Raw genomic sequence first — 3,445 nt, 5'->3', positions numbered from 1 at the left:
ATATTTGTGGTATTTCATTAGAATAAATTATATCAATGGTCGCTAGACTAGAATTTTAATTCATTTAAGATACTTTTTCATTTTTTTTACTATATTAGCAAATTAAAACATTTTAATTAATCTCAATTTTCATTTCTCTCATTTATCTCTTAGCCTCTCGTTCTTCTCTCTAGCATGCGTTTAAAAAAAATCTTAGAACATCTTTAGGGATAATTTAATATAGTCTTTAAAATGGCTCAAATGTTATGTATAATGTTTGATGATACAAATATATATAGGGGTGTGTTATGGTGACACTATCTTTAAAGCGACAATGTACCACCAACCTCGTGTTGCCACGTGGCACGCTATCATGCAATATTAAGGGCGTATCCAACAATATCATAGTAGGCGTTTTAGATGGATTTCTACAGATTGCATGATAGTACTACGTGGATTGCAGTGTAGATTGTAGAGTATTGTATTATTGTCTATAAACAGTATACAAAAGCAATTTATATATATATATAATATTGTAATACTCAACAATCTACACTGCAATCCACCTATTACTATCATGCAACCTATAAACGCCTACTAAATAATATTGCTGGATACACCCCTAATATTGCTGGATAACGTGTCACGTGGTAGCACGGTACGTTGTCACTTTAAGAAGGGTTGTCATTAGGGGTGTGCATTCGGGTTTCGGTACGGTTTTTTGCCAAAACCGAACCAAAACCGAAAAACTGAATTTAGTTCAAAATCCAAACCGAACCGAACCCGAAAAACTGAAAAACCGAAACCGAAAAACCGAAAACCGAACTTAAAAAACCAAAAACCCGAACAAAACCGAAAAACCTGAAAAAAATAAATATAATATAAATATATATTTATATATGTGTATTTTATTTTATTTTATATATACTAATAGAATATTTATATATAATATAAAATTAATAATACATATAATATATATTATATAGTAGAATGTATTAAAAGAATATATATATTATATATAATATAATATATTAAATTAATAGAATATATATATAATTCGGTTTTTCGGTTTTTTTCTTCGCCCGAACCGAACCGAACCGAAAAACTGAAATTTTTTTATTTTTAAAACCGAACCGAACCGAAAAACCGAAAAAACCGAACCGAATTTAAAAATTTCGGTTTAGTTCGGTTCGGATATTCGGTTTCCGATTTTTTTGCTCACCCCTAGTTGTCATCTTAATACATCCCTATATATACATATATATACATATATATACGTAGGGTGATGATCAATTACTAAATAATTAGTAATCCAAAATTGAGACAAATTTGTAACCGTTAGATGATGAGATCTAGTGGTTGAAATAATGTCAAATGGATTATAATATAAATTTAAATAATAATTAAATAATTTCAAAGGTATTAATGTCAATTCATAATATAGTAGTTAAAACTAACTACTTTTTCTCTCTTCAAAATAATCTAAAAACTTTAAAATTACGTAACTCTCTCGATTTAAATTATTTTTTGGCAAAAGATATATCAAATTAAAGATAACTTTATAAGGATTCTAACGAGATATCAATTGCATATGTTCCGACGGTGTTCGAATGATGAAATCTGATACTAATTTTTACAAATATGTGAATACATATATGCGCAATTGTTTCACGGGAAATATTATGAGTATCTGTATAGGGTTCATAGCATATTAATTAAGCACATCAAAATATATAATAATTACTTTTATTTCAATTTTGTGTCAAGTTGTTTGAGTCGTATTTTTATTTTGAATTATCATGAGTCATTGTTTATAGTAAAAAATAAAATATTTGATTTCTTTATTTTTTTTTGTGTTTTACTCTATATTCTCTCTCGTATTTAGTTAGTAATTCCCATACTTTTATTTTTTTACGTAATTCAACTTCATGATGTAGATTTTGTTCCTTAAATATAAATATATTCACAAGCGTATATGTAAATAAACGATTTCCTTTAGTAAACTCAATCTTTACTCCACGCGCATAAACGCGTTTTCCCTCCTATATAAAGCGTCAATCGAGAAAAAGTAAAACCTATTTCCTCTCTCCCAATGGCAAAAAATCACGCAGCAATCGCGCTAACCCTAGAGGAAGAGGCGGAGAAAGTCTTCAGCAAATTCGACACCAATGGCGACGGTAAGATTTCTCTCTCCGAACTCGGTGACATACTCAACGGTCTCGGCTCCGCCACTTCCGCCGACGAGGTCAAGCGCATAATGTCGGAGCTTGACACCGACAGCGACGGCTTTATCGATTTGAAGGAGTTCAAGGCGTTTCACTGCGGCTGCGGCGATAGCAATAAGGAATTGAAGGAGGCGTTTGATCTGTACGACAAGGACAAAAACGGTAAGATCTCCGCGAACGAGTTGCACTCGGTGCTCCGCAGCCTCGGAGAGAAGTGCTCGCTCAAGGATTGCCGCAAAATGATCGGATCCGTCGACGTCGATGGCGACGGATGCGTGAATTTCGAGGAATTCAAAAAGATGATGACGAGGCCTTCTTAATGATCGGAATTTCATCTAACTGCTGGTTTTACTTACCATTTTTCCGTTTTTTATTCGAATTTAAGCAACAATTAGGAGTAGTTTTCTAGATTTGGTGTATAGAATTTCGTCTCTATTGTTCTCTACAGGGATAGGAAAATCGCGATTGAAAGAAACTGTTGAAAATTGAAATTGTTATGAACTGATTTAACTGCTTTTCTTATTAATATAATTATAATTATTGCTTTTATTAATGGTTGTAGATTGAAAATAATTTATTTGTGTGGTTGAATTTGATTATTAGGATTTATTAATACTCAACGCGGAGTTAGATTTATAGGATTGAGACTGGTGTTGATATCTTTATTGAAAGAGAAGCAACTTTACACACTTGCATCTTCAAAGCGCCAGCAGTTGTTAACTTTTAGTATCACACCCGTTTAATTTTATTTCTTCTAATTTCAAATGGTTAATTAAATTGAGTATAATTCAATAAGTTTTTAAATAAATTAATACGAACATGCATGTTTGGATCTCGACTATAGAGAATGTGGTCATCGATAAACAATATATACTTATATTATTTTAAATATTATATTTCTTATTCCGATTTTGTTTTATTTTTTTAAGGCCATGGTCCATATAGTTCAAATTATGGAAATATTGAGTTTAAATACAAAAATGTTAAAAATGACCAAATTTATAGTATTTGAATTTGATTAACAAAAATGATAATCTACAAAAATTTAATAGTATTTGAACAGTATTCAAGGCTATAACAGTCTAACAACATATCCATAAAAATCAACTAAAATAATTAATCGACCTTAAAAATTTGATTGAGAAAATTAATAAAAATAGAATAAAATATAATTATTTTTATACACTAAATTTTGTAGTAAAAATAGACAAATTTGTACTATTTGTTTAGACTTTCTTAAG

At 30.2% G+C, this 3,445-nt stretch overlaps 1 protein-coding gene across 1 annotated transcript; it reads left to right on the top strand.

The window, feature by feature from the left end:
- The first annotated feature begins 2,044 nt into the window (after positions 1-2,044).
- LOC121767142 (probable calcium-binding protein CML18) lies at positions 2,045-2,753 on the top strand. The gene has a single exon (XM_042163338.1). The coding sequence runs from the start codon at positions 2,072-2,074 to the stop codon at positions 2,522-2,524; it is 453 nt and encodes a 150-aa protein (XP_042019272.1). The 5' UTR covers positions 2,045-2,071; the 3' UTR covers positions 2,525-2,753.
- Positions 2,754-3,445: the final 692 nt, after the last annotated feature.

Source organism: Salvia splendens, chromosome 15 (assembly GCF_004379255.2).
Source record: "Salvia splendens isolate huo1 chromosome 15, SspV2, whole genome shotgun sequence".
Lineage (NCBI taxonomy): Eukaryota > Viridiplantae > Streptophyta > Magnoliopsida > Lamiales > Lamiaceae > Salvia > Salvia splendens.
Note: the sequence above shows the minus strand (reverse complement) of the source record. Positions and strands in the feature narration are given on the sequence as shown.